This window comes from Rhinatrema bivittatum, chromosome 4, assembly GCF_901001135.1.
Source record: "Rhinatrema bivittatum chromosome 4, aRhiBiv1.1, whole genome shotgun sequence".
Taxonomy (NCBI): domain Eukaryota; kingdom Metazoa; phylum Chordata; class Amphibia; order Gymnophiona; family Rhinatrematidae; genus Rhinatrema; species Rhinatrema bivittatum.
The window spans coordinates 217033842-217061451 of record NC_042618.1 but is presented as its reverse complement, the minus strand read 5'-3'; the positions used below and the strand labels follow the sequence as shown (position 1 = coordinate 217061451).

The 27610-nt window shown below is 41.8% G+C and overlaps 1 protein-coding gene across 1 annotated transcript in view; it reads right to left on the bottom strand.

The window, feature by feature from the left end:
• Nucleotides 1-234: 234 nt before the first annotated feature.
• The window catches only part of LOC115089382 (tyrosine 3-monooxygenase-like), a 54114-nt gene continuing 26738 nt past the window's right edge, over nucleotides 235-27610 (bottom strand). Inside the window, exons 6-12 of the mRNA XM_029597474.1 lie at nucleotides 24450-24595; nucleotides 19980-20115; nucleotides 16017-16086; nucleotides 14627-14683; nucleotides 11488-11583; nucleotides 2243-2376; nucleotides 235-394 (exon numbers count right to left, since the gene is read on the bottom strand). Coding sequence (XP_029453334.1) covers nucleotides 235-394; nucleotides 2243-2376; nucleotides 11488-11583; nucleotides 14627-14683; nucleotides 16017-16086; nucleotides 19980-20115; nucleotides 24450-24595 — 799 coding nt within the window. The remainder of the gene's footprint in view (nucleotides 395-2242; nucleotides 2377-11487; nucleotides 11584-14626; nucleotides 14684-16016; nucleotides 16087-19979; nucleotides 20116-24449; nucleotides 24596-27610) is intronic.

The following is a 27610-nucleotide window of genomic DNA, read 5'->3' as shown; positions in this document are numbered from 1 at the left end:
TTTTCACCCACTTATTTTAGATATTATTTATGTGAATTGAGAGTTTCAAGTGCAACATACAGCAGTCGATATAATCTGAAAGCATTTTATATGTAAGACAAGATTAGTAAGGTAAATGCATTCTATAAAGCGTCCCGACTGCATATTCAGTACGTCAAACATTATTCACCCAGTTTTCACAATTATTTCTACATAGCGCTCTAGGTTCAAGCCAAGATTTAACTAAAGGGAAATTCACAAAACTCTCTCCAAGGCACAACAAAGGCTCTTCAGTTCATCTTTCATTTGGCTGAGTGCATTCTTGACTTTTTGGGGTGAATCGAGAACTTCAATACTGCAGGTAAATGGATCATAATGGACAGAGAAGGGCTTTTTAATCTTCAATGCGTATTGCCTATGGAAAACAGAAGCACAAGAAACGTTTTGATTTTTCTGCGGATCTGAGTATGCCTGAGCATGTTCAGACTTGGTCTCATTTGCAATTAAAAGCCCTATTTCATTCAAATAAAAGCGTAAACAGGATTCCGATACCTTGTGAAAATCATAAATCCTTCAGACAGGCCAATACTGTGAAGTGCGCGGGAAAACTGGCGCTCAGTGTTGCGCGCCCGCTTTCCCAAAGCGAGCCCAGCCACCTCCCCCGGGCGCGCGACACTGTATTTAAATGAGGGGTCGCGCTAAAAAGGAGGCGCTAGGGACAACAGCGTGTCCTTAGTGCCTCCTTAGCAGTGGAAACCCAGGAGAGGTGGCTGTCAGCGGGTTAGGAAAATGGACGCTCGTAAAATAGAGAGTCCGTTTTCCTAACCTGACCCACCTGCACTTTTATTTTTTTTAAGCTTTTTGGTTCCCCTGATTTAATATCGTTAGGATATTAAGTCAGAGGATGTACATAAAAGCAGTATTTTCTGCTTTTTCTGTACACTTTTTTGGGCTGCACATTTTTTTTACGGTATCTGGGGCGAATGACTAATAGCCTCATCAACATGCATTTGCACGTGATGAGCGCTATTAGTTTTGTGGGGGTTTGGGCGCGCGTTATGGACGTGCTAAACCCCTTATTGTATAAGGGGGTTGGGTACACCGCTTCCAAAACGTGCGTCCAACAGCGTGTTAAACAGCGCGCTTAGTGGAGCGCACTTTACTTGTATCGGCCTAGAGTGTGATAAAGAGAAAGAATAACTTTTTAATCAGGAAACAAAAACTGCTTTATCCTTACAATAGGTCTTGGATGGATTCTGCCCATGTTTCATGATTCAGTGAGTGGCGATCTGTGTCTGTGTGTGTGGATTAGGGATGTACATTCAGTTTTTAATGAATGGGGTTTTGGAATGAATAAGTCTACCAAAAATAAACTTGCCTGAAAAAATCTGAAAATGTAAGGGTATTTTTGGTTCATTACAAAGAATCTAAAAAAATAAAATAAAATGGAGCCTCCCTGGGCCTTACCGCTGCTTCCTAAAGTCCTGAGAGCCTCCCCTGGCACCTCTGCTCTTCCACTCCCCCAGTCAATAAGAAGCAAGCCCAGCCATGGCCTCCCCAGGCCCCCTCAGTGCCCTTAGCTCCACTTCCCTCCACAAAGAAGCAGAAGTCAGGACCAAGGCCTCCCCAGCCCGCACTTACCCCCTCCTGTGGGAGTCTCTATCCTTGGAAGGGTCAAAAGCGATCCCCACTCGCTCCTGCCCCATTGGTATCTCTTTAAAAATTGTACTGGTCAGCGCTGAGACTGGTGCCAAGCTTGATCTCAAAATGGCACCAGTGCCATTTCATTGCTTATTAATACCTAATGAGCCTATGCATATTAGTGAAATTAGAATAATGCTAATGTGCATCAAATAGTGCATATTAACTTCCTTCTTACACACATGTTAGCTAACACCTACGTTAGTATAGATTTAACACCCATTAGTACATAGGCCCCTCAAGTGATGAACAAGTGCAAATATACATAGACTGGCCACTAGATGGTGATACATTCCCATGATGTTTTCTTTCTTCAGCAGGAGGTTTGTCCTCGCTGCTCAAGTAAGCAAAATGCTGAAAAGAAACCAGGAAGAGGGCCCAGAGAGAGACTTAGCAATATAAGGTGGAATAAGGGTCGTTATTTTTATAGAGTGCAGTTGGTAAACAATGGTTTTTAAGTTCTGAAGCAAAAGTTATTTCTACAAAAGGGTATTTGGTGGGGAGGAGATTCCCGGGAAATATACTTGCAGAGAAGAGGGAGAGAGCGAGCCACCACACTCACCTCAGTTGGTGTTTGGCATCATCAAAGTTTTCAGAGACAAAATAAACGGGCTGAAAAGTTTGATCCTGATATGGCTGAACTGCTGCTACTTCAGGATCGAAGGGCCTGCATTCTGGTTTGCTTGATAAAGCATACTTAAAAAACAAACAGAAAAGCAGGGTTAGAAAGCAGGAAGTAGGGTAGCTGTACACACAAAAGACCATAGGGTGAGGCTCCAAGGGAATATCATTTCACAGAAAGGGTGAGAAATAAATGAAACACCCTCCGAGGGGAGGTGATGGGGTTAAAATCTATACTGTGATTCAGAAAAGGCATGGATCCTTAGTTAGGAGGCTCTAATGATAAAGTCGGGGGTAAGACGGCCTGTGCAATATTGCAGTGGGAAAGGTAAAATGGACAGATTCAATTGGTCAAGCAGTCTTTGTATAACAGCATCTTCCATGTTTCTCTGTTTCTCATCCTGTGGCTCCTTACTTAGAGGCTTTTTTTTTTTTTCTGGAATTAGCATTGTGACAACATCTGAAGTCCACTGGGAATTTACACCAACGATTTATAGACCTGACTATAAGATATCACCATTGTATTTTTAATAGTTAAACTCTTCTGCCCATCGAGGACCTTTGCCATGGAAAAAAAAAAAAGAGAGAAGAAAAGCTTTGGTGAATAGCATCCTTAGTGCTGTAAGAGTCGAAAAACAGGGCAGAGCGGAGAGAAATGTAAATCCCCGGCCTAGTGACACATTTGGTAAATCAGCAGATGCTACAGCCCTCCTGTTTAACACTGTCCTTTGCAAACAAAGGTCAAGTCCTTCGTTTCTCATACCCATAAACATAGCCCTAGGACTTCAGTATATCTGTCCATTGTGCTTGAATAAGGAGATTTAAGGCGCTACCCAAACTCCCATGGGACCCCCAATAAAACTGCTGCTTAACCTCTGGTGTTCTTCTGACCTTTAACCAATCTTCGCTATTCTTTCCACATTTAATCTAAGCATCTCAGAACGAAATATACTATGGCCAAGGACCCAAACCCTTTATTAGTTTGATTACAATCCTGCTCAATGTAATTTAAAACTATAAAATTCCTTAAGAAATTGAGTAACTCGACAATTCTATCCTTACACGGTGCTTTTTCCGCTAGAGGGGAGGATGGTGAGTGAGGCAATTCAGCATGGGCATTTATAGTTGATTTTGTGAATACTGTGAAAGGAGCACAGGATGACCACACAGTTTGAAAAGCCCAGCTTTGTCATGAAATTGATATTGTGCAAGCCCAAACCAGAAAAAGAAAATTATGTTACAAGGCTAAGAAAACATACCTAGAATGAATAGACAATAAAAAGAAACCGTTAAACCAATAACAAATACATGATTAGGGAGATCAATTGTCCAAAGCCATTCATTTACTGGCCTAAATCAGCTGTCTGAAAATCACCATCTCTCAACGCGCCTAAAATTACAAGCGTGTTTTGGTTGGGGGTGGAAATGAATGCGTGCAGATTGCATTTTCTGCTCTATGCATGTTATTTTCCATGACTATGTACCTGTACAGGACACAGTATCCATGGGTATGTTGCACCCGCTGCACCTTCCAAACTGAAAATAACGGGCATTCTTTCACTTGGAAAATTGGAGTAAAAGTCCACAGGCAAGACGTATCCATCGACTTTGCCCCAAATTGCAGCATTTGAACCCTTCCCCCTAATCTCATTCCTTATAGCAATGTTTCTCAGGCCGGCCCTAGCCAGTCAGGTTTTCAGGGTATCCACAATGAATATGCATGAGATACAGTGGAGGCAATGCATGGAAATCTATGCAAATGTATCTCTTGCATATTCACTGTGGATATCCTGAAAACCAGACTGGTTTGGGATTGGTTTGAGAAACAATGACTTATAGAAACCCTTCACCTGTCACTTGATCCCTGAGAATAAAACCTCTTTCGAATGGGTAGTCATTTTGTTTTATCTCTTTCATTCTTCTCTCTGCCTTGTGCTGTCTCTCTGTTTTTTTTTATTTTTCTCACCCTCTCTTCTTCTGTTGTGTTTTTTTCCTAGTTTTGGCCATCCAAAGAGACACTGACTCAACTAACTAAACTGAGAAAAAGGCATTTTTGAACTGCTAATTTTGTGAATTGGACTTTTAAGCATTTTTGGTTACAGTAAATTTTCGTTGAACATCCAATCAGAGTGTCCTGCAACTTCATTCAAGTTAAGAGGTGCCCTAAAGCAAGGACATTCCGAACATGAGTATTGTGATCCAAGAAAGATCAAAGGAAGTGAGAGATTGTGTAGGTCCCCAGCCGTATGAGCCTAAGGCCTCAGAGCTTTATCCTCTTCCCTACCAGAACGAATTCCAGCACCCTGCTGGCCTGCTGCGCTCTGTGCTGGTGAGAAGAAAAAGAGCTGGGAGCAGAAATGGCCCCGGGGACAACAGTGAGCCCCTGCATTCCGGGAGGTCAGCAATTAGGGTGGTTACATCTGTCTCTACGTCTCTTCTATCTGGCTTGTTTTTTCTCTCTTTCTCACTTCTCCCTTCTCTGTCTTTTGAACGTTCTCTCTCCCTCCAACTCATCCCTTGTCTCTCGCTCTGTTTCTTGACCTCTCTCTCCTTCTTTCCCTTCTTTTCTTTTTCTCTCTCTCATTTTTCTGTCTCTCTGTCTCAACTGGAAACTACAGGCCAGTTGGCCTCACCTTGGTGGTGGGGAAATTAATGGAGATGCTACTGAAGGAAAGGATAGTGAACTATCTACAATCTGGTGGGTTGCTGGACCCAAGGCAGCATGGATTCACCAGGGGAAGGTCCTGTCAGACAAATCTGATTGATTTTTTTGATTGGGTGACTAGAGAATTGAATGAAGGAAGAGCGCGCAATGTGATTTACTTGGATTTCAGCAAAACGTTTGTTACAATCCCCCATGGGAGGTTCGTAAATTAAATGAGAAGCTTGGGAGCGGGCGTCAAGGTGGTGGAATGGATTAAAAGCTAGTTAACTGACAGGAGACAGCATTTATGGTAAATGGATTCTACTCTGAAGAAAAATGGTATTGAGTGGAGTGCTAAAAGGATCAGTTTTGGGACCGGTTCTGTTCAATATCTTTGTGAGCGACATTGCAGACTGGTTAGCAGGTAAAGTTGGTCTATTTACGGATGATACTAAGATCTTCAACAAAGTGGACATGCCTGAAGGAGTAAAAAGAATTAAAAGTGAGTTAAGAAAGCCTGAACAGTGGTTAATGACTTGGCAGCTGGGATTCAATGCCAAAAAGTAAAGAGTCATGCATCTGGGGTGCGGTAACCCAAAAGAGCTGTATGTGATGGGAGGTGAAAGACTAATGCACACATACTGGGAAAGGGATCTTGGGGTGACAGTGTCTGATGATCTGAAGGCAGCGAAGCAATTTGACAAGATGATAGGTAAAACCAGAAGAATACTGGGCTGTATAGAGAGAGGAATAACCAGTAAAAAAGAAAAAGAGATCATAATGCTCTTGTAAAGGTCCTTGGTGAGGCCTCACCTGGAGTATTGTGTTCAGTTTTGGAAACCGTTATCTCAAAATGGCTGAAGGAATATGTATGTCCTGAAAGAGAGGAGGTGCAGGGGAGAAATGATACAGACCTTCAGTTACCTGAAAGGTTTTAATGTTGCATGTTCTTAAACCTTTTCCATTGGAAAGCAAACAGTAGAAATAGGTGTCATGAAACGAAATTTATGGGGGGATGACTCAGAATCAACATCAGGAAATATTTCTTTATGGAAAGGGTGGAGGATGCCTGGAATGCCCTTCCGGAAGAGGGGGTAAAGATGAAAACATGGTAAATGAATTTAAAAAGGCATGGGATAAACACTGTGGATCCCTAAAGGCTGGAGTTGAAAATTAAGAAAAGGGTGCATGTGGGTAACCAGTAGGGATGTGAATCGTTTTTTGACAATTTAAAATATCGTCCGATATATTTTAAATCGTCAAAAATCGTTAGGGCCACGATACAATACCAATTTCCCCGATTTATCGTTAAAAAATCGTAAATCGGGGGAAGGGGGAGGGCAGGAAAACCGGCACACTAAAACCCACCCCGACCCTTTAAATTAAATCCCCCACCCTCCCGAAGCCCCCCCAAATGCTTTAAATTACCTGGGGATCCAGCGGTGGTCCAGAACGGCGGCGGTCCGGAACGGCCCCCTCAATTGAATCCTTTTGTCTTCAGCCGGCGCCATTTTGCAAAATGGCCACCGCAAAATGGCGGCGGCCATAGACAAAAACGATTCGATGCAGGAGGTCGTTCCGGACCCCCGCTAGACTTTTGGCAAGTCTTGTGGGGGTCAGGAGGCCCCCCCAAGCTGGCCAAAAGTTTCTGGGAGTCCAGCGGGGTTCAGGAAGCGATTTCTTGCCGCGAATCGTTTTCCGTACGGAAAATGGCGCCGGCAGGAGATCGACTGCAGGAGGTTGTTCAGCGGGGGTTCCGGACCGCCGCTGAACGACCTCCTGCAGTCGATCTCCTGCCGGCGCCATTTTCCGTACGGAAAACGATTCGCGGCAAGAAATCGCTTCCTGAACCCCGCTGGACTCCCAGAAACTTTTGGCCAGCTTGGGGGGGCCTCCTGACCCCCACAAGACTTGCCAAAAGTCAAGCGGGGGTCCGGAACGACCTCCTGCGTCGAATCGTTTTTGTCTATGGCCGCCGCCATTTTGCGGCGGCCATTTTGCAAAATGGCGCCGGCTGAAGACAAAAGGATTCAATTGAGGGGGCCGTTCCGGACCGCCGCCGTTCTGGACCACCGCTCGATCCCCAGGTAATTTAAAGCATTTGGGGGGGGGTTCGGGAGGGTGGGGGATTTAATTTAAAGGGTCGGGGGTGGGTTTTAGGGGGTTGGCTCACGATTTTAACGATTTTTCACGATATTTTTAAAACCCAAACGGCAACAATACGATTCCCTCCCCCTCCCAGCTGAAATCGATCGTTAAGACGATCGAGGACACGATTCACATCTCTAGTAACCAGTATGCAGCGGCAGTTACTACCCCTAACAGAAGGCATGGGGATTACTACCATTAACCAATTAGCTTACATGATTTTGACATAGCTGCAGCATTGCTCTCCGATTTGCCAGCAGAGGGAAAAAAGAGGAATTGTATTCAGACGATGGCCAACGCTGGGCCCTGACTTTTATGGACCAAGGTACTGATGCACAGACCATTAGAGAAAAAGCGCAGGACTGCTTCTATGGCCAAGTCCAAAAGCAAAACACATTCAAGCAGCAGTTTTGTATGAATTATCAAGAAGGCTGCTCACCCTGTAAAAAAGTTGCTAGCAGTAATTTTGGTATGGGTTTGACAGTTGTTTAGTTTTGATTTTTACTATTGTGACCCTTAACGTAAGGCTTGGGGGTAACCTGCACAGAGCAGCAGTTACTACTCGAAACATGGGAGTATCCTCCACGGACTGACAGTTACTACCATAAGAAACTTGCTGGATGGACCATTTTGTCTTTCCTCCGTCATTACTATGTTACTATGTTTTTTCTCTCTCTCTCCCCATCTCTTCTTCTCTCTTCCTTTCTTGTTGTCTCTCTGTCTTTTGTTCTTTCTCTCTTCTTCTGCCACTGTCTCTTGTTCTGTCACCATCCGTCTCTTCTTAGTTCTATCTCTTCCTTCTTTTTCCATCTGTCTTTTTTTCTCTCTCTGTGTCTCTTCTCCCTCTCTCTCTTTGTCTCACTCTGTCTCTTGTTCTTTTTCTCTTCTTCTGACACTTTGTCTCTTGTTCTTAGTTCTATCTCTTCCTTCTTTTTCCTATCTGTCTCTTGTTTTTCACTTTGATTCTTGTTCTCTCGCTCTGTTTCTTGTTTTTTCTCTCTAGTCTTCTTCCTGTCTCTTTGTCTCTTGTCCGCTCTCTCTTCATTTCTTCTTCTCTCTCCCTTTCTTGTTGTCTACTCTCTCCTTTCTGGCTCTTGTTCTCGTTCCTTCTGTCTCATCTTCTCTCTGCCTCTTCTCTCACTCTTCCTTGTTCTTTCTTCTGTCACTGTCTCTTGTTTTCTCTTTCTTCATCTCTTCTTTTCGCACCCTCTCTTCTTTCCTCTCTCTCTTGTTCTCTCCGTTCTTCTTTCTGCTTATTTGTCTCTTGTTTTCTCTATGCACAAATGAAGTATTGTGCATGCAAATGTATCTCATGCATATTCATCAGGGATATCATGAAAACCCAAACAGTTTGCGGCCCTCAAGGACTGGAGGTTCCTCGTGCCTGCTATAAGAAAATACATGATAGGATCAATATTAGGAGATCTATAGATTTGCATAAATAAACCTGGACGTTGATATTCAGAAGCCATTTAAATGGATAGCTGAAAAAGATATCCGTCTAAATTGCTACCCAGCTATATTGAGAGCCGTATGCAGCTACATTTTAGCCACATAAGTCGGAGGCATTCTGGGGGTGGGTGGCAGGCATTTCAGGGTGGGCCAAAGTTAGTTGCATAAGTTATGCAGCTAACTCTGATATTCGGAGTTAGCCACTTAACCAATATGGCTAACAATCAGGCCTTATTCAGTAAGGGGAGGAAAACGCGCGTCCAACCCGCAGCACCTAATAGCACCCTCAACATGCAAATGCATGTTGACGGCCCTATTAGGTATGTGTGCGGGATACAGAAAGTAAAATGTGCAGCCAAGCCGCAAATTTTACTTTCAGAAATTAGCGCCGACCCAAAGGTCGAAGGGCCGGTGTGCGCTCAGGGAGAGCTCTCCCGCGGACTTTACTGTATCAGCCCGTCTGGTCAGCCCATAGGGCTGTCCTAAAGTTACCCGGTTTGACATAACCAGCTAACTTTAAGATAGCTGGAAATATTCAGCGCCTATATCCGGCTAACTTAACTAGCCACTCCATGGCTGAATATCGACCTTCTGGATTTTTTACATGTGAAATGTATTTCTAAAAAAATGTTTTTTTGTAAAAAGTGATTAATATTTTGGTCACTAACCTTTGATAATCTATAGAATTTCTACAGGACCACAGAGCCTCCCAAATTTATAAATGCAAGCCTAAAATCCAGGGTAATGTTGTGAGGTACAGGGCCAAAGGCTGAGTGACTCACACCTGAGAATTACATGCATACCTGTACCATTATACAACCTGGAATGCTTTGTTCCCCTTAAAAATGGTGAAGGTTAAAATAATTATAAATAAGAAAAACTTAAATTACAAATAGTTTGGTAGAATATATAATAATTTTGGTAGCTTTTGTAGATTATAAGAAATTGCTGTAACCAATGCATTCCAAATTTTAAACAATACTTTCATTAATTTCAGTGACACAAGCTGCCAAAGATAGTTTTAAAGCTCATACTTAAACATAGAAACATAAACATAGAAACAGAGAAATGACGGCAGAAGAAGACCAAATGGTCCATCCAGTCTGCCCAGCAACCTTTCACACTTATTTTTTTCATGCTTTTCTGTTACTCTTGTCCCATTAAATAACTTTTTTGGTTCTATTTCCCTTCCACCCCCCACCATCATAGATAGCAGTGCTGGAGCTGCATCTAAGTCAAGTATCTAGCTAATTGATTTGGGGTAGTAATCGCCGTAGTAAGCAAGTCAATAAAATGGGGTGTACACTTTCCCTTTACAGGTGAAAGGCAGCTTAGTTTAAGGAGCTGTGTCACCCAAAAAGTACCAGCAGTTGGACTTGGGTTATTTTTATTATTTATTTTTCCCCACCATATTTTGCTCATTACCGTAAATCCCCTGCCCCAGATGGCATGCACAGATAGCATCACTGGCCCCAACAGCTGAAGGAAAGTATCTTCTGATACTATTCTCAGCACCATTCTATGAGTTGACGGGGTCTGTGATAATACAGAGAGTTGCTTTCCCTGTCTGAGCTTGAAAGCATCACCTTCATGGCGCACCAGAGCTCTGCTTACCCCAGACATTAGACTTGAACACTGCACTTAGTTGATATGCTACTACAAGAAGTTGACCCTGTCAAGAGCCTGTCAGTGGTTTCTTCTCTGGGCTGGTTCATCACACTGATATGTCGTCTATTCTTGGAAACTAGAATTTTCAGCACCCAGATGCTGTGTGTGTGTGTATATGCGTATATGGTGGCGGAGGGGCTGTGAGGGGATATTTAATTTGCCAGTTTCTTTCTGCTCCTTTGTACTTCCAGCTCATTCAAAATCAAGACTGAGATCCTGGAGCCATGATGATATTAAGTCGGAGGAAGTAAAAAATTAGAATATCCGGAAAAAAAAATGTAAAAGTAAGGGTGCCGGCGGTCAGGTTATGAAAAGTGACACTCAATTAATGAGCGTCCTCTTTCCTAACTGGCTGACAGTCACCTCTCCCGGGCACCCACTGCTGAGGAGGCACTAGGGGCGCGCAATTTCCCCTAATGCCTCCTTTTTACCGCGGCAACTGATTTAAATATTAATTCAGGCGCTTGGTAGAGGTGGATCGGCACGCATTAAGGGAGCAGGCGCTCAATCATGAGCACCCGTTTAACACGCGCCAGTATTGCATTGGCCTGCAAATGGGGCAAGAATGATCCCTAGTTGCTTCTGCCACTCCAGGTCAGTAGTTTAAAATGGCCCTGGTCAGCTTAGAGGCAGCTGCCATTTTGTGGTACGAATGTTTTGTTCTGCATCTGTATAACAAAATGGCACCGGACTCACGGCCAGCCAGCGCCATAAAGGCAGGAACGAATAGGGATTGCTCCTGCCCCATTTGGACTGAAGACCAATGATGGAGCAGGAGGCCTCCGAGGAGTGGGGGCAGACCCATGGAGGCCAAGAATTTTACAATTTTTGTTGAGGTAACAAGGAGAAGCAGGGCCCCGGTCCAGGGATGATGGCTGCTCAGTAAGGAAAAGGGATCAAAAAAATGAATGAAATTTTGTTTGTTTCATTTTCCAAACAAAATGAAACAAAAATAGAAAATTTAGCTAAAATGTCATGTTTCCTTTCAAATAGTGGAGGAGTAGCCTAGTGGTTAGAGCAGGAGGTTGCAAACCAAGGATTCAAGTCCCAGTGTCACACCTTGTGACCTTGGGCAAGTCACTTTACCCTTCATTGTCTCAAGTACAAACTTAGATTGTAAGCCCTCTGGGGATAGGGAAATGCCTACGGTACCTGAATGTAATCTGCTTTGAAGTGCCAAAAAGTATAATATAAAAATCTAAATAAATAAAATCACAACTCTACTACACTAGATCCTAGCCAAAATGGCTAATAGTCCCAATGTTTTTGCTTACCATAAGTTCTCCGTATGATGAGAGAAGGCCGGCCCCATAGGCTTTTGTAGTTCCATTTTGTTTGCAGAGACCAAATTCAATTGTGAACCAATACAGCTAAAATGCAAAATAGCAGAGACAGCAGTGCTGACTGAGAAATACATATGCAGTGCCCTGCTTCTTTCTGCCAATGTAAGCAATTTTGCACAGATGCATTTTGAGTTCAGAATATATATGGTGTACAAAAGATAATCTTCCACTTGTTGCCATGGTAAATGTGTGCTTTAGAAAATTTCTAGGAAATCTATGTGCCAAAATCAGACCCACAATCATGGAGGGCATTGGAAGGCAAGGCCCCTCCCCCCCCCAGTTCTGACCCCATGCCAAACCCGTCACTGCACAATCCTCTCTCTCCCTCTCTCTGGCCAGCAGGAGGAGAGAGCGCTTGCCTGCGCCATCCTCCGTGGCCAGCTGGCTTCCCTCTGGTGATCCCAACTTGCGGGTGCCCGTAGGCTCGTGGGACCGCTTAGCACCCCGCGTTCAAACTGAAGAGTGGAGCTGGCTTGAAAAGCACAAGTGGCACAAAGTATTGATCTCCTGAATGGAGGGAGGGGGGGGGGGGGGGGATCACGGGAGTGGCAGCAGAGGGGGGAAGGGAATCGTGCAAGTCGGGGAGAGAAAGGATCACGCAGGGCGGAGGGGCAGAAAGAGTCACGGAGGGTACAGAGTGCGGATGAGAGAAAGAATCACGTAGGGGAAGGGAAGAGAGAGAGAAGATTGTAGGGGTAAAAGGGAGAGGTATCCAAAATAACTGGAGGGCCTCTCCCCACAAAGCCTTCATATTACAGTCAGCTCTGGTCAAAACATTTAGCTGCAGTTAGAATATTTTCACACATGGGCCTCAATACAAATTTATGTTAAATTTAAAAGTGACAGCCTATGCAATAATATTTTTGCTAAAAAAAAAAAGTATTACCATGGAACTCAGTAGAACTTTTACATGTACATAAAAAAAAAAATGTGTCCCTGGCTTTTAAAGCATGAAAAGGAGTAGGTTTGCAGCAACTGAAAAACCTCTTAAGTTGGTACAAGCCTAGCAGAAGTTTGAGATCTATGAAAGGGCATCTTTTGAGAGTTCAGGAGGTTAAAATGTTTTGACATTCCGGCCTGAAGGCAAGATCTTTTTCAGGAATGATCCCTCAACTCTGGAATAGTTTACCATCCAGCTTGAGAGAAGTGGATGGGTTCAAATTCAGAAAAGCTTTAAAAACTTGCTTGATGAAAGAAATTATTCAGCAAGGTTGATTGAGTTGTAGTGCTTTTATTTTTAATTGCTTGAATTTATGTTGTAAATCGCTTAGGAAGATATCATCTGTTAGGCAATAAATAAATGATTGTAAATAAATAAATAAATAAACAGTACAATTTTTACATGCACGGTTAAAATGGGCTTTTGCAAGGGCCCGGTAAAAGTTGCCCTCAATAATGTGGTCGCAATATTAACATGGATGTTAACACAATAATGTCCGCAGGGTTTCCTGCTGTGTGCTGGGGGATATCTTTCAGGGGGTTCTTACTATGTCAGGAGAGAAGGGAAATGGTGTTTGATTTGGGGAGAGGAGGAGTTCAGGAGGGAACCACTTTCTGTTCACTGGGTTAAGGAAGAGAGGGAATCCCCCAAGCTAACTAGTCCAGAACGAAAGGACTAGTTAATGGGGGATTACAGGAAAAAAACGGAATATCTGGGTCAATGCAGGTGTTAAATATTTGTCTTCACTGGGAGGAGGCTGCATGCCAGACTATTTTCCATGGATGCAGTATCCATGTATGCTGTCAAGTCTCATTTGCATATGATGCTTCCTTACTTACATGTACTCAGTTTAAAAATGGGCATCAAAGTGATTAGGATTAGCTCAGTAGAAGTAAAGGAAATAGCCCAAGCAGAGGATTACAACACATGCAAATGTTTCATTGCAGGTTGAACGGTGGCAAGATATAATTTTAGTCCTAGTATGCAAGTTAAGCTTTAAAGAGTCAACATTCAGACAATTTGCCCAGCTAAGTTCAGGACTTTTCCTGACAAACCGTGGGATTTAAATTTCCTGCCATTCTGAACATTCCAACACCCGGCTAACTGTTCATCCAGATAAATAATATTAGCCAGATAAGTTTCAGGCGTTCTGGGGTGGAGTTATGTTAGCCAGATAGCTTATTTGGCTAACTCTGACATTCTAGCTAAGTCTGGTTGTGCCTGATAGCAGTCCTTATTATTTATCGTATTTTGATAAATCCAGGCCTTAGCCAGATACATTTTATCCAGCTAAGTTACAAGGATATTCAGCGGCACAACTATGCCACTGAATATCCGTGTAGAATTTGCTACCTAGTCGGATAAGTTATATCCATCTAAGTTTAGACCACCTACTCCCCACCCCAAGTTAGCTGGCTAGCCAGATAGCCAGAAAAGTGGCTATTTAGCGGCCGGCCACTGAACATAATTGGATATTCAGTGGCTGCTAGATAGCCAGATAAGTCCTATCCCGTATCTGAATAACAGACTCCAGAATTTTAAGGATCGAATCTCATCTGAAATTGTGAAAATATGTTTTCAATAGTTTATTCATATGATAGCATTTTGATTTACATCATTAAAAATACCCTTAGGGAGGGTAATTTTAATTTATAACAGCCCATGTAGGGATGAAGTCTTCAGCTACTTTGTACTGAACTCACAGATTTTAGCCAGGAATTTGCAAAGCAGACTTATGAGCATAAGTCTGATTTTAAAATTCATGGGTTCTCCCACTACATGCGTACACCTACGAGCATAATGTTACACTTGCTCCCGAGCAAGTATAACTTTGTATGTACATTTATTTACATGATTTTGAAAATTGAAAGTGTTTATAGGTGCATTCTCCTCCCTAACTCCATCCCTGGAATGCATCTTGGTAGTGCAGGTAAATGTTTGCATGGAAATGGGGTTTCACTCATACTTTTAAATGCACAACCCCCTGATTTTCAAAGCATCACGCATATAAAACAGGTTAATGCATGTAAAGCTGCTTTGTGAATCAAACCCTAAGAGGCTAAAATAGCATGTGTTGGTGTTGCTACCTCTGACCCAGGTAAATAGAATGTTGTCTTAATTTTTACTTACTGTGGCCAGCTTCTCAATATCAGCATCTGAGGCTCCGAGTGAAGCAAGTCCAATTTCCTACAGATAACAAAATCCAAGCTGTATTTGTGTTCCACCTAGCATGCTCAATAATGTTCTCCATGTTATTACCAATTATGGACTTGAGGACTCTAGTCACTTGATGATCAGGTGATCTTGTCATGGTATGCCAAATAGTAATTAGTGAACTCATGGACCACAGAATCATTACATATATCGAGAAAAAAAGGACAAACACCACAGGATTATAACTCCATGCACATAATAGGATGAAACTTGAATGGAGTCAGCCTGACTCTTTTGATATAGAGTTATATGGTCACTCTATATAAAACTAAAGAGGGAGGCTAAAAACAATCTTAGATTAACATGTCCCCACTTATCCAGCTAACTTAGGCCTAGATTCCTCAATAACACATTTGAGAGAGAGAGAGAGAGAGAGAGAGAGAGAGAGAGAGAGACGACCTACAAGGCCCTCATAGTAGTTAAGCATTTATATCTCTATAGGAGGGCCACCTGATAGGTTGAGGTAAGGTGTTAGTGGTGGTTTAGGGTTTAGGGGCCAGTTTGACATGTAGAGTTAGACTACGAACAGCACAGTACACCTTGGTAAAGATTTGACATCATTTGGAGTGAGGAAAGTCTCACAAAAAATGTTCTCTCACCCTAGCTTGATGGTACCCTGTTATAGAATCCATCAAGCTAGGTTGAGAGAACATAGTACAAACTTTCATCATTTTGAAACTTTCCTCACTCCAAATGACATCAAATCTTCACCAAGGTGTCCTGTGCTGTTTGTATGTCTAACTCTACATGTCAAACTGGCCCCTAAACCCTATCAGGTGGCCCTCCTATAGAGATATAAATAGGTGCACACAGTGAGGTTCTCTCTCTCTCTCCCTCCCTCTCTCTTTAAAACTGTGCAATAGCACCCCTAATTTAACTAATTCCTGCCCAAAACGCCTCCCCAAAAATTTGTATTTGTGCTACAGTATTTTTTGCATGCATTAACACCATAACACCCTTTGATGCCTGACCCCCTTAGCCAGATAGGTGCTGATATTCAGCCTTATCTGGTTAAGTAAAATTAAACAGCAAAGTTTTGGTACTACAAGATTAATATGCTTATGTTTAGAGCCCTCAATATGTGACTTGGGCACAGATTAAAAATCTGTACAGTAAAACCACAATATTGGTGATAAATTGTGACATTGAGCCCCTATCAGTTCACAACTGTAGAGGAATCTTAGTGTTTGTTGTTGAGTTAATATTGTTAATTTATTAAATATTAATTTATTAATTTATTACATATTTTTAATTTATCAAAGAAAATAAAATAACAGCAGAAGTAGAGTAGATAAATAGTAAATACCTGTGAGAACTGTGCAAATTCCTTATCTGCTAACATGGGAATATGACCCAACAATTCATGACAACAGTCACTGTAAAAATAAAATCACATTTTTATAGACATTTGAAGAACCATAGGATGCTAGAAATGAGTGATTAATAGTAGGGAAAAGGAGGTAATATATTATCACAGAACTAGTCTATGGTAAGGAATACTCTGGAATACGGGGTCCAGTGCTGGTCACCTCTGTACCAAAAACATGTGAGTAAAATCAAGGGAATACAAAGAAAAGTCGCTAAGATATTAAGGGGAATGAACTAGCACTTCATACATTTCCCGAGAGGTTAACAAGACGGCACATTCATTTTTCTCTATATAATTTCCTAGGTTTGTGTGTTGATCAGGCTGTCAGTCATGCTCAAAAATGCACTGGCTTTTAAGGCCATTTAATTCTTGATTTCATTTCTTTAATGGGTACATACATTATCCCATCAAAATTGTCACTTTCAAATCATAACAAAAAAGAAATTGCAATTAAAATCTTTTTGCCTTCTCTGAATTTCTCATGGGCACGCATGAGTGTATGGGCATAAGTTGTACTTCTGAATATTGTCCATCATTAAGAACATAAGAACATGCCATACTGGGTCAGACCAAGGGTCCATAAAGCCCAGCATCCTGTTTCCAACAGTGGCCGATACTTGCCAGGTGATAAGAACCTGGCAAGTACCCAAAAACTAAGTCTATCCCATGCTACTGATGCTAGTAATAGCAGTGGCTATTTTCTAAGTCAGCTTAATTAAAAGCAGGTAATGGACTTCTCCTCCAAGAACTTATCCAATCCTTTTTTAAACCCAGCTACACTAACTGCACTAACCACATCCAGTAGGTACAAGTATATGCACTGTATAACAGCTTGCCTTCTTTTACCCCCTGCAACAATTATGCGCACGCATTGTCTATTTGTAGTAGAGAAGGTGTTCCCGGAGGTGAGGGGAATTTGGGAAAATTTTGTACGCGCGTTTATGCTGCTTTGATCCTGTCATTTTTCGCAAACCTTTATACTAGTTATGGAATTTGTAAAGCCCGCTAGGCTTCACCAATTGTGTAGAATGTGGAAACTTCCAGGGTGTGTAGTTCTTTGAGCGATAGGGTCTATCCCTTTCAGAGTGGGTTTGCATTCAAATTCTTTATAGGTGACACCATGAGTCACTAATTGAAGTTCATTGATGAAGGGGGCTATGGAGAGACAGCAAGAGCTGTGGCTCTCCAGGTTCCAGGAGGGGAAAGGGTATTTGCCTTTCATCTCCAAGAGTGAATACATTTGCTCTCTCTCTACCAGCTAAAGGGAATGCCAGGAGGTACTTTGAAAGCACTGCCTATGAGGGTGAATATTCCCAGGTCTTGGGGATAGGATACTTTTCTTTGCTGCAGTGTCTACCAACAAGGTATTTGAGAACCTATCTTGCTGAGAGGGGGAAGAGGAGCTTCTAGTTCAATTTGGGGTTCTAAAAGATAAAGGGCCTTGTGAAAAACCAGAAGAGATCCCAATTTTCCTACTAATTTTCTCAAGCAATATGAGACACTGTACTTTTCTATTTTTGGTAGGAATGTACATTTGTTGTTTTATTCATTTTGGCAGTAGGTGTGTCTCTCACAAATGGATAGTAGGTGTGCCAAAACAGATGGTGTACGCATATCTAGTCGGTGCATACATATGCGCATACCATCCGTTTTGGCGTGCCTATTATCCATTCGTGATACCGTGCCTTCTGCTGAAACGAATGGAGAAACCAATGTACATCCCTAATTTTTCGATTGTTGACCTTCACAATTGTCTTTTATATTTTGGTAATACTGAAACATTTTGGAGTTTGTGTTCAGTAAAAGCATATTTTGTTATGGAACATAACCCCACTGTGTGGAAATTTTTAATTGAGAGATTTTGCTTCATCCCCTTGGGTCTTACAACTTTAGCTGTTCCCCATTGGAGAATCCTAATTCCAAAGTTGTACCTAATTGGTCAGTACTTTGCAGCTTTGGAAGGGGGTACCTTACCTAAACAGAGAATGCCCTGAAGAAAGGGGGTTACAAATTAAAGAGGTATAAGTGTATTAATAAGTGTCATACATATATTTATGTGACATACTATTCGAGACAGATTGAACTGGTAGGACCAGTGGCATAGGTTAAAATAAATCAAAGAAAATTTCTTTTAAAACAGTGATAAAACTAGAATATTCTTTCATTTAATTTAATGCATGTTCCATAGAAGTATTCAACAGCAAATTCGATATATGCTAAATAATAATAATAATATCAATGGGTAGAGGAATCTCTGTAGAAATCTTCCAGGATCTCTACTAGAACCAGATTTCTACTGGAAGGAATGATGTATTTACTGAATGGGAGGAAACAATAGTTAATGTGAGTATGTAGTTCCCCCAATGTGGGAACCTAGAATGATGTACTCTTTCATTATATAAACCCCTGCTCCCATTTTAAGGTATCTTAAGTTGACCTTTCCCAGGACAGCATGCTCTTGGCTGTTCCCTGGTTTTGTTTATTTTTCAGGAGGAAGACTTTTGGGGTTTTTGGATCACGATCTGGGTTCAGAAAGGTGACAGGGAGCTTTCATCCTGTTGAAGGACTGTGTCTGAAACAGCGCAAACACCTGTTAATGTCTGGACACCTGTTAATATTTTGAGTTTCAGAGATAGGAGTTTTTCCACCCTCCTCGTCATATTTTTTGTTTGCCTTTTGAAACATTTTTTTTTTTTCAACATGTCAGAGTAAACACCCAGAGGCTAAGTGTATATAAAGCAAGGGTGTTTCTCAGTCTGAGAACATGGGTGAATTGTGAGGAGTTCTGAAGAAGATTGGATTCTCATCCATTCCTGGGTGAGGGGGTGGAGGTTAGAAAAGGCCTGCCTAAACCCAGTAGTAGGTGGACTATCATCCCATGGAAATTCAAGGAGGAGTATAAATATGCTCTACTGTGAGTAAAGAGAAGGAAGAAGAGCTTCAGGAAAGGTAGGAGTGACTGGGATTTTTCTATTTGGAATTTGATTAAAATTAAAAAGCTTAAAAACTGGAGAGAGAGAGAGAGAGTGAGAGAGACCTCTACAGAGAATAATATGCCACTCTACTATTTATACTAGTGTAAGAGGGGGCATTTTTAACTCTGTGTGGGGTTTGGGTGATAGGGTAGGTTTTGGGGGGGGCAGTTTTACATACACAGTAGGAGGTATGAACAGCAAAGTTGACATCACTGAAGATTTTCTGCTGTTTGAATCGATGAAAGGTATAAGAAGAGTTGTTTTGTACAATGCACTCTCTGCCTAGCTTCAAACAACTGATAAAAATCTTTTGGTTGTAATGCACCCACGATGGATTCATCAGCGTGCGAAGTGAAAATTAGCACATGCGGGAGTAGGGAAATTAGCCTAACCACTCCCTTTTTTATTGCGGGTGCTATTTCTGCTATAAATGTAGCATTTTGATAAATCTAGAGGTAAATCTGTAACAGTTTATTTGAAACACAAAATGCTGTAAAAAACTTTCATCTATTTCAACATTTATCAGTAAAATTATGTTGAAAACTATCTAATGCTTCCAGTGAGATTATTGCTGCTGTAATTGTTAATGCTGTTAAGAACTGACTTTCACATTGGGATTTACTAAATGCAATGCACTGGGCCTAGAAAAGAATTCCTCTCCCCCATTCCGGGAATCCTGGAAATAAACTTAAAAGTAACAGGGTGGGAAGTTTGGAAATCAGAAACCGTGTTTGAGGTATGGTTCCTGGGGCCTTTGTTTGGGACCATCAGCCCAGGGGTTACATATACAAAGACTTGTTCTAAATGCTTGGTTCAAAAAGCACAATTTTATAGCCACATACACTGTCATCACTTTCTCTGTTTCTTAATCTGAAGTTCTTTCTGAGCTACTTTAGCTGAATGCAAAGAAAAAAATAATGCTTACGGTTCTGGAGAATGCATGGGGGAAGAGTGATGTCTTGTGTATTGTGTGCTTTGAAAGACTCGAAATGCCAGACTGGCAAGGAAATCACGAGCTGAAAGTAATCCCGCAGCTGGTCTCAGCTGAAATCCAGTCCTTTCTGCAAATGATAAAGGAAGAGCCTAGTTGATGAGGTCTTCTAAATTTTGAGGCTTTTAATTTTAGGCATCAAATTAAGGCTGTCATGAGCAGATATGTTATCTTCTTAAATTTAGCTTTCTCAAAGGATATTCAGTAGGAGAACTTTCCCAAAAAATATACTCTCTTAATATTATGTGGATAACTTTAGTTAGATATCTTTAAACCTAACTGATAGGGATATGCAGCAGGGACGGATTCGTCTGATTCAGTATTCGTATTCGTCGGGACCCAAATCCGGAGCACAAGATGGTGCCGGCCGTCCATTGCTCCTACCATGTGACAGGGGCTGACCATTGGCACCGGTAGCCCCTATGACATTGTAAGGGCAAAGGCTATCGGCGCCATTTTGAGTACTGGCAGTCGACGGCCCAAGTGCAGGAGATCGCTCCAGGACCACCGCTGGACCACCAGGGACTTTTGGCAAGTCTGGGGGGGGTCAGGAGGGTGGGGGTTTTATTCATTAATAATACGTTGCATTTGTGGGGGTTCACCATACGTTTCAGAACCCCAGAATGCAATGAATAGGGACCTATATGTTGCGGATTGCGCATACGTTCAAAACGAATGCACATCCCTACTAACTGAGTAGGTTTAAAGGTATTTGGGAAAGTTTACCCAGGTAAGTTTAATCCCTATCTGGTTATATTCAGAATATAGCTCAGTACCTAAAACATAAATACCTTCTGGGCCTTCCAGCTGGATCCCCGAAACCCCTTCCCACAAAATATTGAAAGGAACTGCAGGTTAGCAACCTTCCCAACCACCAAAACTTTAATTGTGACCCAAGGCCACGCCCCCCCCCCTCCAATGCTCCCTCTATCATATTACATGAACATTCACCAATCCCCCTCCTGTCCCCCACTCCACATTCCCATCCACACAGAAAATCAGCTCCACCCTCCCCACCCCAAATCCCCCAAAACCCCAGTCGGGAGCATGTTATGATCTTGCCCACTCCCAGCCACCTCCTCTGCTACTTTGACAGAAACATTGTTAACCTGTGCTGTCAGAGCAAAACTGGAAGTGTCTGAGAGCAGGTAAGACAGTACCACACTCCCAGCTGGGGGGGGGGGGGGATGCACAGGGGTACAAAAGGGTTAACATTGAGGTATCAGGAGTGTGAGGTGGGGGTAGGGGGAGTAGCTGTGCCTCAATTTTCATGTAATATCAGGGAGAGAGGGGGGCTGGCCTTGGGTCACTATGACTTGTATCTTTTTATTCAATTTTGGTGTTTAAGAGAGTTGGGAAAGTGATTGGGTGCTACCCCACAGTATCATTCAGTATTTTGGGGGCAGGGGGCAGGGGCCCAGAAGGTATTTTTTTAATAGGCTATATTCTGAATATAGTCCAACTACTTAGTTATCCAGGTGCAGACTCCTGGTTAATTTCAGGACTGTTCTGAAGCAGTCCTACAGTTATTTGGCTTGCTTACCCCTAGATTAATCAAAATGCTATAATATCACATGTATAAAACCCACAGTAAAGGGGTATATTTAGGATTACCACAGCACTTTGTAAGAGAGAGAGAGCAAGAAATTTATAAGGACCTTATAGTAGTCAACAGGGAACCATCAAACTAGGCCAAGATAACATTGTAGAAATCTCATCTTTGTGAGACTTTCCTCATGCCAAATGACTTCAAATCTTCACCAAGGTGCACTGTGCTGTTTGTACATCTTACTCTGCATGTAAAAACTGGCCTCTAAATCCTAAACCACGACCGACACCTCACCTCGAGCTATTAGCTGGCCCTCCTATAGAGACATAAATAGTTGACTACAATGAGGACCTTATAAAAAGTCTCTCTCTCTCTCTCTCTCACTCTCTCTCTCTCTCTCTCTCAAAAAAAAAGGTATAGTTATTTCCAGCATTAAAAATGTGTTATGCTATCACACAGTGCTTCTCATTTAAATTAATCCTACCCCTTCCAAAAATTTGCATTCATGACCCTATTAGTCAGATAACATTGGTCTGCTCCAGTATACCCCCATACCACTGCATTTTTATTTGGCTAAGTTTTAGCCAGCTAATGACTTATCCGGCTAAAACTTGGCTGGACAGTGGGGGAACATATTTAAAATCCAAGATTGTTCAGCTAAAGTAGGGAGTTAACCAGACAAATCTCTCCTTTTTAAATTAGGGAGAAAGGCTATTTTTCTGGAGTCCTTTCCAAAACAATCATCAACAAACAATGGAAGAAAAATGGATTTTCCAATTATGTTCAGATCCCTCTGATTCTACCATTTATTCCATCTAACATTGCAATATCATTTGTTTTTGAAGAGTTAAAAACATTCAAAAAATTTTCAGTGAGCGAGAACATTCTAGAACAAAAGGAGTCATAGTATAAGGCAGAAAGGGAGCCAGACACAAGAGTAATGTAAGGAAATATTTCTTCAAAAAAAGGTTGGTGGGGGCAATGAAGCAGCCTCATAGCAGAGGTGATGGAGGCAAAAAAAAGTATCAGAATTGAAGAAAGAAAGGGAAAAGCACAGAGGATCCTTAGATATTAGAATTTGTGTGTAAAGCCTGAGACTAGAATTATGCATTTGTTTGAAACAAATGGGTAAAGTGCAATGAATGACACCATTTTCATTTCATTCATGAGCCCATGAAACAAATGAAAGGTGCCTACAAATTAAACAATATTAGTTTCATTCATTTACAGTATGCTTCCCATTCATGTTACCAGCCTATTGAAAAGTGCTGCAGTGAGACTAGTAAGTATAGCAACCAAGAAATTCCTGAGTGAAGCAGTAGCCAGGACAGAGCAAAAGTGGGAGAAGAAGGCAAGAGACTAGACAGGACACAGAATTAATCAAGGCAAAGCTATCCTGTTTCTGTCAATACTTCTGAGGTTCTTCTCACACAGCCTAGTTGCCAGGCCCCTGGGGTCTGATACTCTGTGTTGCTGCTATACCCATTATGCTACACCTTGGGGGTCTTTATGTTACTCTTCCTTGCTGCTTTACCCCTTATGATACACCTTGGAGGTCTTGCTGCAACTATGCCTTGCTGCCATATTCCAGACTCTACACCTTGGAAGTCTTGTTGCCTTGCTGCCCTGCTCCTTGCACTACAACTTGGGCATTTGCTGCCACTCTGCTTGCTGCCATCAATTACCCTGATGCTACACCTTGGGAATTTTGTTGCCACTCTTGTTTGCTGCTATGTCCGTTATGCTACACCTTGGGAGTTTTTTCTGCCACTCTGCCTTGCTGCCATTCCATAGACTCTCTATACCTTGTTCTTGCCATTGTGGATGGCTCCTTTACATCTGTCATAGTTCTTTGGGGTCTTCATGCCACTCTGTCCTGCTTTATCCCTCTGTCAGTGCATGGGGTTTTCTGCGTCTTTGCTACTTTGTTTCCCCCTTCACGGTACCTTAGGATGTTCATGCCAGTTGATACCACTTTGCCCATTTTGTGCTGCCTTTGGGGGTTCATGCCATTGTTATCAGTGCCCTCTTTTGAAGCCTTAGACGTTCTTGATGCTCTTACTATTGTTTTGCTCCTCAAATGGTGCCTTGGAGAACTCCTGCCATTGCTGGTACCCTTTTGCCCCTTTACTGTGCCTTAGGCAATTCATGCCACTTTTGGTGGCACTTTGCCATGGTGCCTTGGGGGTTCTTATCTACCTTCTTATGCTATCTATAAACAGGTTTCATTAGAATTGATTAGAAAATCCAAATTTTGAAGCTTTAATGGAGAAATGAAATGAATGAAACAAATAAACATATTTTTTTTTATTTGAAACTAATGAAACAAATGGAGATGACTTACAAATGAATGAATGAAACAAATTAAAATTTTGCTTCTGCACATGCCTACCCGAGAAGGAGTAGGGGCTGCAGTATTGTAACAAGAAGAGAAAGTTGGTAGATTAATGGGCCTTGCAGTCTTTATGTGCTGTCATATTTTATATTTCTATATGAGATTATGTAAAGGTGCATGAAAAAGTACGTGAAGTACAAACCACTCAAATTTCATTAAAAAAAAAACCATGCATTTTTTCCCTTAAACCCCCATACGCTAAAAACTGTGATTAATTGTACAGTCTACACTATACATTGCACACCCATACATGTGTTCAGTGTCATCTTTCCTTAACTTGGAAAACAATCAATAACAGTATTGTGATCAAAAACTGCTAATTGGATATTCAAATTAATTATGATAGTCACCAATGAAGCAGCCTTATATCAAACCAAACTCTGTGGCTGTGCATCACAATGTATTAAAAAAAATACAAAAATACAGCTATGCAAAATACTAACTGAAGACAATCTCTTGCCTTTTAGAAACTTGGACACGTCCTGCAGTTGAGGGATATTGTCCTCTCTGTATCCACAATATTTCTCCAGCTGTTGAAAAGCATCCAGGTACTGCTTGCAGGCGTGGGTGGGATACAGGCTGCTCAGCTTTCCGTAAACCTCTCTCCTGGATGGACAACAAATGCATTATTGGCTGCACCTGGAGCTCTGCTCCCATAACTTCGTGATCCCAAGTGGTCTCTACAAGCTAAAGGGCCAGTGCGCGATTTACTGAACTCCAGCAGCGTGCTTGTGGGTGGCTCATGTAGAGCTTCAGATTGCAGATGTGGAAGAGGGGTTAAAGTGTACGACCTCATACAATGGACGTTTTTTTTTTATTTTAATTATGCAGACAACACTATAAAGTCCTGTAAGGACAGTTATGTCTTCCTGAACACAGCACTGGGGTCTTTTGAACACATTTATGAACATCGTTTAATGAAAACTGAGATCATTCTTGGCAGCCCATTCTTGGCGAGAACGAGCTCTTCATGTTCTTACATTGTAGTTTGTTTTACATTGTTGCTAGGAAAGTAATAGCCACTCTATGGTAATAATAACTTCACGCCACTCTGACATTTATTTTGCTAATCAGGGAGTGTAATTGGGGTGTGAACTGAATATTTTTTGTTTCATTTTGTTTTTTCTTTCTTTCAATTTTTGTTGAATTTTGTTTGCTGTTTTTTTTTTTATTTTGTCTATTTATAATGAAACAAAGCAAATGAAAAAACCAAAAACAAACAACCAAACAAACAATAAACAAAAATTTGGGATCCACCCCGCCCTTTTCCCCTCTACCTCTATGACAACCAAAGTCTGCCACAACACCCTCTATACTCCCTTGGAGCCATACTCCAACATTGTAACAAACACATCTGAGAAGCAGAAGCAATCACCAGTCACGCCTTCCCCGCTGGGTCTGTGTTTTAAAATAGTGCCAGTGGGCCCTGAAGCCAGTGCCATTTTGCTGAATGAAGGTATCTTTGTAAGGAGGTATAGATACACCTCTGTACAACAAAATGGCACTGGCCGCAAAGCCCGCTGGCACCATTTTGAAATGGAGACTCAGCAGGGCAGGAGCAACAGGGGTAAGTGGTTGGGAGGGCTCTGGGGCAACCCCGGACAGGGCACTGTAGGGGGCTTTGGTGGTGGCATTGTTTTCCATTTGAGAATGAAAAGAAACAAAAACAAATGAAATTTAATTTGCATTTGTTTAGTTTTATTTTCAAAATGAAATGAAAGCATACCCATAGGACGTAACAGAAAAAAATACGTACAAAACTCAGAACTAAACAAAGGCTACTACTGGCTATACTTGTCAATGTACTTAGAAAATGTTGCCTGTTAATTAGACCATCTAGACTTTTCTTTTCGCTTTGTTTGTTTTAGGGGTGCAAGTTTGTGGGCATTAGACATATATATGATTCTGCAAAAATATTGTATTCACATTCTTTTGGTCTTGAGATGGGGGGGAAAGATGATTGTGAATAGTTTGCTACCCATCCATTCTGGATTGCTATTAAAAAAAAAAAAAAATTCACAAATCACTTTACTGGAATGGAGCAATTCTGTACAAGAGCAGAAAAGGACTTGGCACAGAATGTCCATTTCTACTTTGATGTGTACTTCATCATCTTGAGGGCCAGTGATACAGTATACAATGAATCAAATACACTGGGATCTTTGTTGCATCAGGGAGCTTCAATGGGTTACTGGCACAAACACTTCCACTAGGCCATCAAGCTAGAGAATCCTGATAGTCCGCCAGCACATAGAGCTTCATGTAGCTACCAATTCAATGTCCCCATCTCTTTCCTCAGTGTGAAGAGAGCTCCCGCAATCCAATTTATGATCTTGGATTTTAGACAATTTTTGGTTTGCTTGCTATCTCTGGAGACCCTGAAAATAAAATGCCCTACAGTATACACAATAATGTGTAATAATCCTTTAGGACTCAATTTTTGAAAGCATATATGTGCATAAAATATCATTTTGCACACATATATAGACCTTTTGAAAATTACCCCTGGGCTATACATGTAAAAGTATGCATGAAAACAATTGTATGTGCACATTTACGCAACTTGAAAGAGGCATTCCCAGGAGCAAAGGACGGGAAACTATTTATATTTATACTTTGTAAAACTGAAAGTGTGCGTATAAATGTACATGTGAGCATTTATACCTGAACCCATGCAGGCATTAATGTGCATGCACAAGGGTTCACACATATTTGCTAATTTTAAAATCAGATTTATGTGTGTAAGTACACTTTGAAAATGATACTATTATTTTATAAACTGTATGGCAGGCGCTGCACAGTTTATAAAATACTGCATTAATTTCCATGCATCCACTTACACATGCAAATGCTGTACTGCAGATAGGTTTGTAAGATAGGCTCTGAGAGGCCAATATTCAATAAGCCATTTAGTGAATAAGTTATCCAGGTAATGTTAGCCAGATAACTTGTCCTGTATATTCAGCTGCTTAGAGATATAGAGGGATCACTTCTGCCCTGCAATTGCCACTATTGCAAATGGCACCAACAGACTGAGGGTAGCACAATTTTAAATTTTTGCCATTACAAAATGGTAGCAGTCAAGTCCAGGCCCAGGCTGGAACCAGTTTTTAAGCAAAAATCTACAATGGCACTGGCCTCAGTTTTCCATTGCCTTTTGTAATAGTGGCAACTGCAGGGCAAGAGTGATTGGGATCCAGTCCTTGTCCAGCCCTAACCAATCCACTCCTTGTCCTGTCCTGTTCAGTCCCTGTCTCCAGTCCAGGCATTGCCTTGTATTATCCCATCTAGCTGTGCCTCCAGCTCTAGCCTCGTCTCTGATTCCAGCTCCTTCTGTATCTACCTCTTGCCTACCTCCAGCACCGGCCTTGTTCCAGCTCCCAGCAGATGATTGGTTACAGCTAAGTCCTGCCAGCCACCGGAACCCAAGGGCTAAACCTGAGGAGGAGGTGGCTGGTCCAGGCAGAAGACTTTGCTCTGCTCTGCCTAGAAGTCCTGTGCTGTCCCTGTGGGAGTTCCTCCAGTCCTAGCCAGACCTCCATTTGTGACAGTGCTTTATGGCCATAAATTTAAGAGGGCTCAAATTTGGGTTAACATTTATGTTCCATGTCATAGAAGAAA